The sequence below is a fragment of the Pseudochaenichthys georgianus genome, chromosome 24, assembly GCF_902827115.2.
Source record: "Pseudochaenichthys georgianus chromosome 24, fPseGeo1.2, whole genome shotgun sequence".
Taxonomy (NCBI): Eukaryota; Metazoa; Chordata; class Actinopteri; order Perciformes; family Channichthyidae; genus Pseudochaenichthys; species Pseudochaenichthys georgianus.
This window is the reverse complement of record NC_047526.1, coordinates 25,306,364-25,321,727: the sequence shown is the minus strand read 5'-3', so window position 1 is coordinate 25,321,727 and position 15,364 is coordinate 25,306,364. Positions and strand designations below refer to the sequence as shown.

Genomic DNA, 15,364 nt, shown 5'->3' with positions numbered 1-15,364 from the left:
TGACAATGCACGTTTTATCCTGTCTAATTTGAAAGAGTATACTCAATATACTCAATAAGACACAAATGCATCCTCTTGGATTTACGTTTGAAACAGGTCCAGTATTTATAGGAGGTTTAAAGTGACCACAGAAGAATGGTAGAGTTGAACACCTTATCTCCAATTATTGTTTTTTCATTCAACCCCCTCGAATTTGAGAATTATTGTACAAGGCGTATCTCGTTCAGTTTAAAAAGCTAAATACAAGTTTAATAGTTCATGTTGAACGTTTAAATGAAGTCTGTAGCCAAATGATTGCACTAATGGCGTTTTCAAAGAAGATTTAAAGGTTCCCTCAATTGAATTACATCATCAAACAACAAGCAAATTAGCAAGCAGAACACACACAAACACGGTACGTGAATCAGGTCCACACCCAGCTTCATATTAACCTCAGTAGCCCAACCCAAAGTAGCATTTCCCAGCACCAGTAAGAGTTCTAGATGAACGCGTCGAGCAGCATTTTCCCTCCTTCGTGACAATGCACGTTTTATCCTGTCTAATTTGAAAGAGTATACTCAATATACTCAATAAGACACAAATGCATCCTCTTGGATTTACGTTTGAAACAGGTCCAGTATTTATAGGAGGTTTAAAGTGACCACAGAAGAATGGTAGAGTTGAACACCTTATCTCCAATTATTGTTTTTTCATTCAACCCCCTCGAATTTGAGAATTATTGTACAAGGCGTATCTCGTTCAGTTTAAAAAGCTAAATACAAGTTTAATAGTTCATGTTGAACGTTTAAATGAAGTCTGTAGCCAAATGATTGCACTAATGGCGTTTTCAAAGAAGATTTAAAGGTTCCCTCAATTGAATTACATCATCAAACAACAAGCAAATTAGCAAGCAGAACACACACAAACACGGTACGTGAATCAGGTCCACACCCAGCTTCATATTAACCTCAGTAGCCCAACCCAAAGTAGCATTTCCCAGCACCAGTAAGAGTTCTAGATGAACGCGTCGAGCAGCATTTTCCCTCCTTCGTGATAATGCATGTTTTCTTAGGGTGAGGTTAGCAACATGTGATTCCAATGGGGGGGGGGATATTTACTCCCAAAGCTGTATTTAAGGAGACAGGAGAGCACTTCATGAACCAAACTGTTCCACTGAGAGGTCCTGCTGGTGAGTCTCTTTTGTTTTTGCTGAGAAATTTAACATGCAATAATGTATTTTCTGAACTTCATTTTTATAATTTTTTGTATTCATTTATTTTTCTAACTATTGATTTTATAATAATCTGATATTTGTTGAATGTATGCTTATATTGTAAATGTATTTAGTGTACATGCTGATGTAGCATTAAAGTTCAAGTACTATCTACTTCAGCATACGTTAAGCAGCAGAAACCCTTCAACTCAAAATATTCAGCTCTTTAAGGAGATTATGAATTTGCTTGTTGTTTGATAATGTAATTCAATTGTGGTTAGGGTTAGGGGTTAACCAAGTGTCAGTTCCCGGCAAAGAGTATACATATGTAGTATGCAAATCAGTTTGTTCAGGAGATCATCCTGTTTCCACCGTAAACTAAGACTTTCGGTCTCCAAAGTCACTCTAGCAAGAAACTAAGGATGGACCTTTTCCATTTAAATAAAAGTGCTTATAGTTTAACGCTTGTCAGAGCTTTGAATTTACCTGATGTTTTGCTTATTCCAACATGGATTGAAAACTCCTTCACATCTGAGCTCAATGTCTCTAAAAGTCCCATTTAAACTTATTTTATTGTTTACTCTTTATTTTGCATCCTTCATCCATTCACCACGTTACCACTCTCCAACGATTTATATAACTTTAGCTGCTTTTACCTGTATTTTCTACTTCTATTTAATGATTAATATTCTGTACAACCCTTTCATTTTCACATCTTTCATACATCAATAGTTGTATATACATTTGAGAAGAATTCCTACTACTTCGCTACTTTTCTTCTTACACATTAGTCAGCAGTGAAGTGTTGTGTGCTTTTTAGAATCTATCATCTGTGGCTGACTTTTGTCAAGCAAGTCTTTTGACATTCCTGCATTTTCAGGTATGATTTGCAATGATTTTTGTTATAGCTTTTATCCTTTACACACATTTTCAGCATGAGTTAAAAGTAGTTTTCTTGTTAAAACTGAAATAAAATAGAAGGTTCATCTCACATTCTTAGTATTTCAAGCAACTCCATTTATTTTGATAATGTTCATGTTGATATGAGTTCCTAATTTCAAACTTCCCTTACAGTTTAAAGGTCCCTGATCCTCTGCAACCATGATCAAATTGGTAATGTTTGGTTTTGGATTATATTTCCTTTCATTCTATGTAGATTTACAAGTTCTGCATATACAGTATGTCATAATAAACTTTACATTTTGTATTTTCTCTGATAGTTAAGTGTTGCCATTGTTGCCGCATTGTTCTTGGGTAGGTTAATTATAAAAATGCTATGATCATATTTGTATTTCACCCGAAATATACAAAGTCACAGTTTGTAACATTTTTCTCTTAACCTTTACCAGAAAGCCACCAGCGGGTTCCCGGTCCAGTCTTACTTATTCCAGAGAATAAGCCACGTAAGTAGTTATTTAAACCATTCAGTGGCTCCCTTTGTTAAGAGACATTTCTGACACTCATCATTTTGTTTATTTTTTATTCTATTTAGAACTTCCCTGCAACTATCCCACCCACATTCGTAAGCAAATCATACCTATTGACACTTCACAAATCCCAACATGTGCTATTTCAGTAAAGTTTTAAATGTATTGTTGCTTACCTATCTCATTTGAAATGCCGATGTCCAGAATGCTGGACTGACTGGTTTGACAGAGATGACCCCAGTGGATCTGGAGACTGGGAAACCTTCTCCGATCTTTACAAGGAGAACCCTGGAAAGATCTGCCGCAAACCACAGGGTATAGAGGCCACGACTCTCTCTGGACTCAGTGTGGCCGCAGCAGGGGAGGTGATTTTTAAGTAAGTGCTGAACAAGTAGGAGTCATTTGAATGTTTGATGTGATGGTTAATACTGTATTCTACTGAATGTGTTGCTTATGTGTTGCTACTGCATGTGTTTGTTTACTGACCAGCCATATACTTGGTAACCAATGAGAAATGGGAATAAGTTATTTAGAGAGGGTTCAATCAGTTGCCATTCACAATATTCAACCCAGTCTCATGGCATTTCGTGTTATAGTCACGACATGTAATCTGTTCACCAACACGATTTCCCCCTTTTTTTTTTTTTTTCGTGTCACACAGAACGATTATAAAAGCAATGCATTTCTATTGGTAGTATGTTTCGTGCCTGCAGCACGTCTTTTTGTCAGTTCGGGTCTTGGAAGACCGGAAGCTGTGGGGTTCATAAAAACATGTTTTTACTCAATATCAAGCCACGATTATTGTTTTTATTTTAAATCGTATAATGTCGGACTTTTTTTGTCGTCTGTGAGGAAAATAAATGGGGCTCAGAGCCTCAGAATACTGAAATCTGTATTTTTTTAAATCTTTTTTTCCTTCTAATTTGTTATTCTTTTCTAAATAACACACTGTTATATAAATACAGTGTTCAAAAATGCTGAAAGACACAAAGTAACAAGGATTTACATAAAGAAAACAAAACCTCAATATATATATACAGGTTGCGGACATAGGACTGGTACCTCTCTGCTCTCCTGCCACAGTCAGACTACCTTCCAAAACACTTGTGGCCAGGGGTTTATACATGTTATAGCCCCTCCCCATAGGACAATCCACTACCAATAACACACAATTATCCTTGTTTTTATTTATTTCTTTAAACATAATATAATAATAATATAATATATAATATATATATATATATATATATATATATATATATATAATGAATATGTGAATATATAATATAATATAATGTAAAACATATAATTAATAAATGGGTGAAAATCGCTTGTATCCATAATGGGCAGCATTAATATATACCCACATGACAGCTCATTGTTACTTTGTAATTCTACTCCACAACAATTCAGAGGTTAACCTGGTATTTTTACTCCACTACACTTATTTGAGTTACTTTGTAATTCTACTCCCCTACAATGCAGAGGTTAACCTGGTATTTTTACTCCACTAGATGTATTTGAGTTACTTTGCAGATTCTGATTAATGATGTGAAATATAAACAACCCTTAAATCAGACTTTAGTTACACCTGAGTACAATTCAGGGGAGGTGATTGTCAAGTGCCAACAATCAGGAGAGATATTTGATAGTTGGTGCTTGAGAAGACTAAACGTTTATCTGCAATTGACATGAATGGAAACGAGTAATAAAGTATATTCATTACTCGTTATTCTCTACTAATAGTTAATTAAAGACTGTATAATGGCTATTTTGCACATTCCTTTCAAGATTTCAAGATTTTCAAAGGTTTATTGACATACACAACTATGGTGTGGTTATGCAATGAATGAAAAACGTGGGTCACAGCTGAGGTTCCTCAACAGTGCTTTCCAAGACATCTATCAATATGTGTGTATACCTCCACCATTAAAATTCAAATTCTGCACATTTCTTATACTATCTACATACATAAGAGTATAATTAAGGTGTATAATATCAGTTAAAATAAGTGCTTCAACATAGTTAACATCGCAGGAAAGCAATATATTAGACGTTAAGTACTTTGTCAGGCTTAATATTTATCTTTAGATAGATACCCCCAAAGCTATTTTCTTATTTAAAAGAAGACCTTAATTTAAAGTGTTATTTAATGTTTAAATAAAGGTTGATTCGTTTTTCTGTTTTGCACCTCCTCCTATTAATATCTTTGTACATCCTGCACTAAACTGTTTTATTGTAGAGATCACTTATATTATCTTCTTGATTTTTTATATTCTATATTTCTGTCATTGACCTTCTACTTTCCCCCTATATGTATGCACTCTTAATATTTTTTTCATCAAATATAAAACATAAAAACAATAATTCAATAACGTGCTTCTACCACTAGGCGGTGCACACAAGGTACACACAGCCATAATAACTTTGTATTATTAGTGTAGGACACTTATGTATGTACAACATCTGAAGATGTGTAGTTTTATTCATGTTTTCACATAATTTTACAGCATATTGCTATACTATTTTAGACTCAGTATTTACATTCTTATATTCAAAGAAAATCAGTAATATCTTTGAAAACTACAAGTCCTTTTATATCAGCTGTGCACCGTTATGGTGTAAATATAACCTAGGCCTATCTACGAATTAGATCAAATGTAAAAGTCAGCCGAATTACTATTGATACTGCAAGGAGACGTATTGTGTGAAGAGAAATTGAAGATGTTGTTTAATTGTTGATATATTTATGATCCACGTCAAGTATTCAGTGTTGGCGGCATTTCTTCCAGTTTTTCCAAAGGTTTTCTCATCAGGGCTCTATAAATAAAGAACTACGGCAGATCTGTAATATGTAATGCAGCCGAACCGTGTATTACAATGCCGTTATGTGATGACTTTCAAAGAGAAAAGCAAGAACACTCGGAATTAAGTATTATTTTATTCTTTTAAAATGTTTTCCGGATTTCATATCATATAAACACCAAATCCCAGCATGCATTGCAGCTAAAACATCCAATCAGCGAGCTTAAACCATATCTTGGGTAATCGCTCGAAATGCCTACGTCTGTTTCCGGTTATTTTTATTTGGAAATTCAGTTCCTGACGGACGCCAAAAAAGCCTGAGATTATGGAATCAAACAAATAAATAAAAACAAGGATAATTGTGTGCTATTGGTGAGTAAATACCAGTGTGTTATTTAGAAAAGTATAACAAATAAGAAGGAAAAAAAGATTTAAAAAAATACAGATTTCAGTATTCTGAGGCTCTGAGCCCCATTTATTTTCCTCACAGATGACAAAAAAAGTCCGACATTATACGATTTAAAAAACAATAATCTTGGCTTGATATTGAGTAAAAACATGTTTTTATGAACCCCACAGCTTCCGGTCTTCCAAGACCCGAACGGACAAAAAGACGTGCTGTAGGCACGAAACATACTACCAATAGAAATACATTGCTTTCGTTCTGTGTGACACGAAAAAAAGGGGAAAATCGTGTTGGTGAACACGAATCAATAGATTAAATGTCGGGACTATAACACGAAATGCCATGAGACTGGGTTGCAATATTGTATAGTAGCCTACTGGGTATGTTTTAAATCAATTATCTCAAATGCATTCATCAGAGCTGATTCTGATGAGTCTGAGGACAGCCCGGAGCAGGACATGCTGCTTCATCGACACCGGAGTTGGCGGAAGTGTTTAACAGCGACTGTATAAATACAGTGAGAATTCCGAGTGGCTAAGCTAATTAGCAGCTAGGCTAATCAGTATTATGCGCCGTAGCTCCTTGTGTGGATTATTTTGTTTATTCAGCTTGTCAGTCGGGCAGCTATTAACAGTGTGCCATGTCTGTATTGTGTTTACAGTTTCACCAATTCATTAAACTTCAGTAATGAAACTTCATTTCGGCTCAGTTGAGGGCGACACCCTCTGCAAGGTGAGGCCCCACTCAGTCTGCATGATCGGCCGGTAGCGAGGGAAGGCCCTGTCGGTGATACTAGTGAGAACTTCACGGCGACACAGACGATGAACACTTCAGTGGATAAATGCGACTTATATATGATTTTTTTTCTCTTAACGACACGGTTTTTGACAAGAGCGATTTATACTCAGGTGCGAATTGTAGTCCGGAAAATACGTACACTTATTCCTGCGGGGGACATGAATGTGTTTACTGAATGCAATTGCTATCCATTCAATCTGTTGGTTAAAACACTCAAAACCGCTCTTGTCAACGTCCTGTTGGCACTGGAGGAAAAGCCTAAAAAATGAGAAATAATTTATCCTTCAGGGAACAGGAATGTCTGGGCAGAATCCCCATGGCGCCCTATCAACATTTTTGGGAGATATTTCCATCTGGACTAAACTTTTTCTTTTCAGAAATGACACCACTTCAGGATTCGTCTGCAGAAACGTTGATCAAACCCAAAAGAAGATGTGCAGTGACTACCGTGTTCGTTTCAGCTGCCATCCCCCTTTCTGTGGTGGAGGAGGTAAGAGCACACCACACTGTATAAGCACTCTCTTGAATAAGCATTCATTTAGGAGAGTTTTACAGCTTCCTTCCCAGTCGTCCTCTCACTCGTTTATTGCTCCTTGCAGTGTGCTGGACCGACTGGTTTGACCGTGACAATCCCAGTGGCACAGGGGACTGGGAGCTTTTGAAGGACCTGAGGAAAGAAAACCCAGGAAAGATCTGTGAAAACCCTCTGTACATTGAGGCCGTTACCACGGACACGATGACCCCAGCCATCTCCACAGGGGAGACCTTCTATATGTAAGTTGCCTCACTGAAATAATGCAAATGATTATTTAACCACATCCCAGGAATACATCGGTACTTCTGAACATTACAAACTCCTTACAAGTCACCCACATGTGCTGCCTGGAGCTGCACCTATAACAGTGAATATAAACTCTGTAGGCTACATGGACATTTAATTTACATTAGAAGACATGTTAATGATTTCAAATGATCATTGTGGATATCTGAGATATTTAATATTAGAAACAAAGTTCCACCTGACAACAAGAACAAGTAGGATAATTGAAAGGGTTGTAGAGGTTTATTTGAACTAGTAGCAATGTACTTTAACAAACTACATTGGGTTTATATCAGAGCTAAACATGAATTATGGTTTAAGCAACATATCCAATTTAAAATACGTTTTTGTTTGCTTTTAAAATTGGTCTTCTTCATATAACTATCGAACTGATTCATTTAATAATTGGTATTGTTTTTCAGCTTCAATCCGACTCAAGGATTTGTTTGCCGCAACAAGGAGCAGAGAAAGCGCATGTGCCGTAACTACAAAGTTCGCTTTGGGTGTCCTTGCAAGAAGCCTGCGGGGCCTTGTGGCGTAGTGGGCCCTTGTTTCTAGGTGTTTGGATCAGGGGGTCACAGGTTCAAACCCCACTGCAGTCAGCATGTTGTTGTGTCCCCGGGCAAGACACTTCACCCCAAATTGCCCCTGTGGGCATTATCCACAGTATTAAGTATGTAACTCGCTTTGGATAAAAGTGTCTAACAAGTAACATGTAATGTAATTAAGCTGCGACTCCACAGCAAACATCCAACAAGAATATGATGCTTTAATGTTGTCCTTTTCTCTTTACTTTATATCTTACTTTGCCTGATGGAAGAAGTTCAATAGACCTTTTTTACCGCAGACATGTTGACTTGTAGCAGGACCATGAAGCCTTATCAGCTGATTAAAACTGAGCTTTATATCGGAGTATGTTTTACACCTGTACGTTTACCAACATGTCTTCTGTGTTCAAATGCCTCATGTCATGTGCTTTATCAGTTTTCTTTTCTTTTTCTAGTGATTATGAAATCATTGTCTTGTAATGTAGGAAATAAATCCACATCAAACAGCAATAAAACTGCTATTAATTAGCAAATCCCTTTTGTCATTAAGTTATTGCTCATAACCACTCTGCCTAAGATTGTCCTCACATGCTTACATGAAGTTGTCATTTTGGAGTGAATAATGCAGAATTTTGTGTTTTCAACATATGGTGGGAACTGATATGATATGCAGACAGTAGGAGGTGCTCAATAGCATTTTAGCAGCAATATGGGAATGTTTAAAAAAGCAGTGAATCTGAATTTAATATTAACATACACGCATGCACTAACAAGCATTCAGGCATGCATGGTGTCTCCACCTATAGCTTCCTGTCTATCTATTAGTGTGTGTTTTCAAAGCAGTGTCTCACAAACTCTCTCTGCTGACCTGAATCCCACATCTGTCATGTTTCTCTCAGTCCAATGCTCCTGACGGGAGACCCCAACCACACTAGATCCTCAAATGTACACACATAAGCACTACAGACACATACTCACAGTGAGAGGAGCAGGGAGGTACAAGGTGATTCCTGTTCCCCCTCAACAGCATCAATATTTCTTGGGAGATAAGCACTTGCAAAGAAAAGAAGCAGTGTATCATACAGATTTTAAAATCAGGGGCTGAACATTGTCTCTTGCTTTGGGGAAACCCTGAGTTCTGCTTATGTTTTTCAAATGCTTTCACTGCATCAATACTGCCTTTTTGGTGGCATTTAGTATCGAGTGTGCACGTCTGTCCTCCAGTAAGACTGTACAGAGAATAGAGGGAGAGAGGGAGTGAACTAAATGCAATCTGGGAAACTTTTATGATAAAACTGAAGAGGAGAAGTAAAATATAATCTGCACTGAACTGAAGTGATACAGAAGTGTTGAAGCTTCGCAGCCTTATGGTTTTCTATTCTCTTCTATTAATCTCCCAATATTCCATGGCTGTAAAGGCCTATTTATAGACCAGGGGATGATTAAGTGAAGCGCCGTGCCACACAAGGAACCAAGCTCATTTTATTTTTTTCCATCCTCTCTCTTCCTTACTCATTCTCTACCTACTTCTATTTCTTTCCCTCCCTTGACGACTTTATCTTCTTTCTCTTCTCGCTCTTTCTCTCTGTCTTCTCTTCTTTCTCATGAGGATATAGAGTACGTGCACCAACCCCTTTTTACATGGTTCAGTTGCCAGTGAAATTCTGTTAGACTCAAGGGGGTACGGATAAGTCCTTCAATTCCATTTTCTTCCCTGTTAAACATTTGACAAAAGGGTTTATGGAAGTGTTAATTGTTATGAGGCTACAAGAGTTAGAGTGACAGCATTAACAAGAGAGGATAAAGCCCCATCCAGCATGATTTCATCACTGAGTCAAGACTGAAGGGTGTCCATTAAGTGGAGAAAATATGCACAAAGAGATCCCACTTCTACACTTTCTGTTGCAAGGTGTCCTTGAGTGGAAGTGGAGCACCGCAAGTGAAAAGGGTTAAGCTCATTTTCATGTGTACAGACATGATTAATGGGGAGATGAAAGGAGGAGAGGGGAGAGCATACGAGAGGAAAGGACTGACCTCGCCCAGCTCAAGACCTGCCTCATTTCATCACCTCCAGAACAGTGAGGGCATGAATGAGATCAAACCCTTTATTTCCACACTGACTCTCTATCTGCTGGTTTCCATCCAGATTTCTCCCCGAGTTTTACAGAGGCTTAGGTGGGAACATTTTACGTCAAGGTGGGTTTTGCGCAGGGCTTACTGTAGATGCTGAGGACCTTTGTAACAATAATTTGTCTATTAAAACCACTGGAAGGATTTGAGCAAGGAAGCAAAAGCACAGAAAGTTATTCAGAAGACTTGAATACAATAAAATGACTGTTGCCTGCCAAAAAAGCAGAAAGCCTCTGCACATTATTGTGAGTGGATGACTACAATTCCATGCTGAGAGTTTATGCAACCATTTATCTCTTATGAAATGAATTGTATTGTTTGCATGTTTGAAACGAGTTGCCTATATAAGTATACGAGTTTGAAATAGAAGCTAAATGCATTGCATCTCATATGACCTTAATCCCTAGCAGTTCTTTACAACCATCTAACAACCAGTGCTTGGCAGATTTGTCAGTCACACTATTTAGTATTTCTGTTTATATGTACAATATATTTTTGTACCACTGCAGTCTTGGCAACTCATGAACACACTCGAGCTGTAGAAGGCACAGTCCATGTACCTTGAGTTATTTTTAATAAATCCCCCACCTGGCAGTTATTTCTCAAATCCATGCTTCAAATGCCATTTCATATAAAGACCCACATTTATCTAATTTATGATGGTTTAAATTTGATTAATGCTGAATTATGTGTGAATGAATAGCTCAACCTACATAAGTACTCTCTGTGGGTAGTGAAACAGCAACTTTAAATCCCTCTTATCCAAGTAATATGAGCCTGAAAAGCCATTAGAGCATGACTCCTGAGAGATGAACAAGACGGAAGCGTTATGCCTGTACCTTTTCCGGAAGGTGAGAACAATACCAGGCTATTTTCACTCTGACAAGCCATATTAGTCGTGCCAGCTTTTGCCTGGCGGTAACTCCTGCGTGGTATCTGTCTGGGACATCTTGTTTCCAGTCACAGTAGCTGATCCTTTGATTGAAAACATTGAATGCTGAGAGGGTGTTATCCCTGTTTGGAGTTTCTGATCCTGGATGTCTGAGGCGACTGCTGCACACTTTCATCCCCTGCTGCAACAGTTGATCCCTGGATCTTTGTGGAAAACAGAGTGGATTGCATTAGTGAGATGGAAACCTGAAAAGGTCAGGGATGTGTGCTTGCCATAACCCCTCCTTGAGAATACTTTTCCTGGTGTGTAACTGTTTCATGCATCAATTCATAGCTGTTAACACAGGTCTAGTTTTCTAATGTTTCATGTGGCATCGAGTTGGTGGCATTCACATTTACAGATTTCTTTCATGTCTCTTTTGTCAGTGGTGTGTAAAATGCTGAAAATTAGATCAAGCCCTAATGAGTTACTAATAGGCACCAAGAGAGCCCATTAACAAAGCCCCAGATGGAGGAAAATCAACCGTGCGTGTCCGCTTTTTGTTTACACTTCCATGTGTGGCTTGGAGTGGCCCTTCTCTTATTCTATTTCATGGACACCAGAGATGGAGATGTCTTTGTAAAACAGAAAAAGTTTATTGGAGGCTTTCCTGTATCAGATCATGAAGCCTTGTGAGTCTTCTTCTATTCTCCAGTCTCTCTCTCTCTCTCTCTCTCTCTCTCTCTCTCTCTCTCTCTCTCTCTGCAGGCCAACCCTTGGCACAGACTATTCCACTGGGGAAAGTCACTTTTTGCAAGCGTTGCCAAGATTTCTATTTGATGGCCAAAATGTGTAGGCAGACAAATGCATCCGTCCACATTCTGTCTATTCCTCTATTTCAAACTTTCTCTCCGGGGTCTCTATCAGTTTTTCTCTCCCGCTCTTTCTCTCTCTCTATCTCTAATACACACACATGCAAGCACACACACATAGTGAGCTGTTTCCTCATCGTTCGCACTGACAAATGCCCTGTAAGGACGTCCTTATCCTGCAAACCAGACACTGCTGGATGCTCTGTAATAACAACTCCAGACATCCACCATTCAATCAGCCTGACTCACTGCTGTGTGTGTGATTTTGTTTTTGTTGTTGTGTGTCTGTGAATATGCATGATTTACTCTTAATATCTTAGACCACTGTGATGCCCCTGTGGGTTCATCAGTGGAGAGGGTGTGGCTGTCCTGTCTTGGCTGCATTGATCACACTGATTGCAGTAACTCAGGGCACCTGGGTCTGGTGCTCTACAGCTATTTTAAAGCCTCTCTGCTCCTCTCTCTGCTTTTCCCTACAGGCCCCCGGTTTTGTTGAGTATATGTTGTTGTTACTTTAGTTGCTTTACTTTGTGCACCTCAACACTCTCCCACATACACATTCATGCAACCCTCAGCCTGCATTTACACTACTGATACCACTGACGTCCACACCTCATGCCTTACTTATTGTTGCACTTCATTTAATTTGGATTGTTTCCTTTAAATAAACATATTTTGATAACCGTTGACATGGTGTGTCTCCTTTTTGTTGTGGCCTTTTGAGCCAGGTCATAACACCACAAAGAACAGAAAGTATTTATATTCCTGACAAGAACAAAGACATGAACAACTCACACATTTAAAAAAAAAAAAAAAATTAAAGTTTTTATTTATTTAAACTCTTATGAGTTGTTGTTATTTTTCAGGGGCTATTATTTAAAAAATAAATAAGCATTATATTTATTTCATAAATAATGTTGTAGACATTGGCATAACTGTTCTGAGAACTATAAATACAATTACAAAAATAGAACTTGTATTTTATAATAATAAGTGCTGGGAACATGACAGGAAAGACGGAAGTCGATAAAGATTCAAGTTTGAAAAGTTTTGAGGACTTTCTAACATTTTATGCACATGGAAATTGGGTCAGCTTTGCAATCCATTGTGAAATGTTATTTATCCAAAATGTTGGGTATTCCTTTGAAGTGGCATTGTAAGCAAGGTACAGATATCTTATAATAAAGACATCAAGGGTCCATGTAATCAAGTTGTCTTCATTGCTGGATACATGCGTTGGCCTTTATATTGAACCTTTGTGCAAATAGATATGTAATCCTTTGTTGGTAGCAGTGTTCATTCTTGTCTGAAATTGCTTTGCTATCTTTAACTAAAACTAATTTAAAACGATGGATTCAGAGAGTGAAGTAGATTTAATTTAAAGGTCCCATGTCATGCTTTTCTGGTTATTACCCGTCCCCTTGTGTGTTATGAAGGTTTGTATGCATGTACATGTAAACGGTCTGCAGAGTCACAAACCCTCAAAGTACACCCTGTAGGGCAGGGGTATTCAACTAAAATTCAACGAGGTCCAGTTAGAGAAAATGTCCCCATGCAAAGGTCCGGAACATCAAAATGTCTAACTTGCTTCATGAATTAGTGGGATATATATTGAAGTAGCCTGTAGCTTTATCAACGTCTGCATGTAGTCAACAACTGACTGCCAATCAAATAAAGAAAGTACAATTCAAAAACAACTATTTATTGTCAATTAACATTGAACTATACAGATATACAGTAAATACTGTGGATATGTGTAATGTTCCTCTCGGGCTGCATTTAAAAATAAAATAGAGAAAATAAATAAAATAGCTTTTGAAAATATGTGCATCTTAAAGTGCTTAATTTTATATAAATAAAATAAAGTGTAGCAGCAGCTTGAGTGTCCCTTTTTCTTTGTTAACCGTTTCACATCATGACTTAACAGTTTCAGACGATTATAGAACAATATCAGTCTTTACACATCATAACAATTGAACAGTTTTTAAGTTTCTCTTTCTTTCCCTCTTATATTGCAGTCCCTCACTCACTTTTTTAAAATTCAGTGCGAGAATTGAGCTCGAGCTTGTCCTGCCAGGAGTTTGTAAATCTGGGCTGACATGGAGTCAGGGCTATTCTTATACACATGCAGGTGCTCATTGGTTACAGAGATGCAAACACAGGTATGGTGAAAAAAGAGAGAACTATTCGAAGCAGAAAAAACAGCGTAATATACCATCTGTTTGCCAAGGCTTTCGGCCCCTAATCGATCTGTTGTTTTGTCTGTCTGACTTTTGTTTTGTTATGTTTTTTTTTTTTTTGCCCTACTACTTGTAAAGCGACCTTGGGTCCCTTGAAAGGCGCTATACAAATCAAAGCTATTATTATTATTATTATTATTATTATTATCTGACAAAGGCCTGTGCTATAATGCTTCAATTAACTGGCTATTCTTTATGATATACTCAGATCAATAGGAGACAGAGATGTTCAATTATAAATCAAGGGTTTTTATTATTATTTAAAGCAGGGGTGGGGAACCTTTTTCCTTTCAATTTTTACAACATCCTCCGAGGGCCGTACAAATTATTGAACTCAACCTCTGCTTAAAAAAACTAAAATCACAGCCCATTCATTTGGCCTTTCTTGCATGCTGTGCAAAGAAAAAGCAACCTCTTAATCCAGATATCTCACCATGACTCACGTATGCATGCATGTGCACGGTTGTGGCATGACCACCAAAACAAAGATATGGACACAAGATGTGTGCAAATGTATTTAGTATCCTATCCATGTGAACATGATTTAAGTGGGGGGGGACCTAACTTCCTTTAGGGGGGTCCAGGGGCATGCTCCCCCGGGAAGATTTTTTTTTTTTAAATATTGAAGTTAAAAGCATCAATCTGGTGCACTTTGACAGCAAAATGTAGAGATCTATGGATTCATCTTTCAACGCCCATATGAAACAGAACTGTAAGCTGATTTTTCTTTTTGGATATTTTACAAATCACTCTTTTTTTGTTACTGTCATAGTATTTTATACCTGTTTCACATTTAGTCTCATTAATAACTATAATGATCATATCAAGGTGTGCCTTAACCTCACTGAGCTGAGGTTATTTGAGCCTCTCAGGAGAGAGCTCTCTTCCACCTGGTTGTAGAAAAGCTCTTTAAATTCGTTAGCATAGCTAGCTAGCCAGATGCTAATAACAACAGATTGCCACTGTGCTTAGAACTAAAGACACAGCAACGCAAACACTGCGGCATGTGTACTGCTCCTTATGGATACTGCAATATTTGAAGGACTGGAGCGGCGTTCCGGTGCTCTCTGTCAGCACTCCTTTCAGGCGAGACGTATTCTTTCACACACAGTGACGTCACGAGCTACCCACAATGCAACACGCGCCATATATATATATATATATATAAATACGCCATTTTCCTGGAGGTGCAAATATCCTGGAAGTGCTAATATAAACAGCTAGCTAACGTAGCCAGGCAGAGCGCACTAGGATT

The 15,364-nt window shown here is 37.9% G+C and overlaps 1 protein-coding gene across 1 annotated transcript; it reads left to right on the top strand.

Annotated features, from left to right (window-relative positions):
- The first annotated feature begins 1,110 nt into the window (after window positions 1–1,110).
- Window positions 1,111–8,506, top strand: LOC117440308 (uncharacterized). Its single transcript, XM_034076615.2, has 9 exons — window positions 1,111–1,168; window positions 2,267–2,305; window positions 2,413–2,446; window positions 2,542–2,595; window positions 2,685–2,714; window positions 2,824–2,995; window positions 7,006–7,118; window positions 7,228–7,402; window positions 7,871–8,506. The coding sequence occupies exons 2-9, from the start codon at window positions 2,294–2,296 to the stop codon at window positions 8,004–8,006; spliced, it is 726 nt and encodes a 241-aa protein (XP_033932506.1). The 5' UTR covers window positions 1,111–1,168; window positions 2,267–2,293; the 3' UTR covers window positions 8,007–8,506.
- The last annotated feature ends 6,858 nt before the right edge of the window (window positions 8,507–15,364 follow it).